General features: G+C 45.7%; 1 protein-coding gene across 1 annotated transcript in view; it reads right to left on the bottom strand.

The window, feature by feature from the left end:
- Nucleotides 1-143: 143 nt before the first annotated feature.
- EMH_0061870 (phosphatidylinositol N-acetylglucosaminyltransferase subunit, putative) overlaps nt 144-720 on the bottom strand; it is a gene marked incomplete at both ends in the record, with an annotated part of 2,279 nt that continues 1,702 nt past the window's right edge. The window contains 2 exon segments of the mRNA XM_013497972.1: nt 144-279; nt 517-565. Coding sequence (XP_013353426.1) covers nt 144-279; nt 517-565 — 185 coding nt within the window.

The following is a 720-nucleotide window of genomic DNA, read 5'->3' as shown; positions in this document are numbered from 1 at the left end:
TTGAACAACTGCAGACGCTGCACTCTGAAGAAGAGAAATAGCAGAGCAACCCAAGAGGTCAACCTGCATCACTGTGTATCATATTGAAGTGTATGTACACCGCATGCACCAGCTGTCTGTACAGCGCACAGCCCGGGCCCGGCTTACTCAATACCAAAAAAGAGGAAGGCAAAGACTTCAGTCGATGTGCTGAGCCGAGAAGCCAGTAAAACATTTGCAAAGAGCGCCACGTTCAAACTCATGAGGCGCCCCAAAGGCTCATCTATGGTCTCAGGGTTCCTGCAGCACACAGAAGCAGCAAAACATGCATGCATGCATGCATGCATGCATGCGCATGCATCCAATGCATGCATGTGTATGCATGTGCATGCATGCGCATGCAAAGCAACCGACGAAGCAACGGGGGAAACTCCTTCACGAGGAGGAAGCCCGTATCCCAAGCAAATCGGCTGCTGCTGCTGCTGCTGCTGCTGCTGCAAAGGAAATCTGCTGCTGCTGCTGCTGCAGTTGCCGTACCGGTAGACGTAGGAGTAGTCATTGAGGGGGATGTGAATCAACAGGCAAACTGCAGCAACCCAAACACCAAGACATAAATATGGATCTGCATTCATACATAAATTTGTGCATCACATGCATGTATACAGATATAGCTCTACGTATATATATATATATATATATATATATATATATATATATATATATATATATATATATATATAT

Source organism: Eimeria mitis, genomic scaffold (genome assembly GCF_000499745.2).
Source record: "Eimeria mitis Houghton genomic scaffold, Emh_scaff3061, whole genome shotgun sequence".
NCBI classification, from domain to species: Eukaryota; Apicomplexa; class Conoidasida; order Eucoccidiorida; family Eimeriidae; genus Eimeria; species Eimeria mitis.
This window is presented reverse-complemented; position numbering and strand designations above follow the sequence as displayed.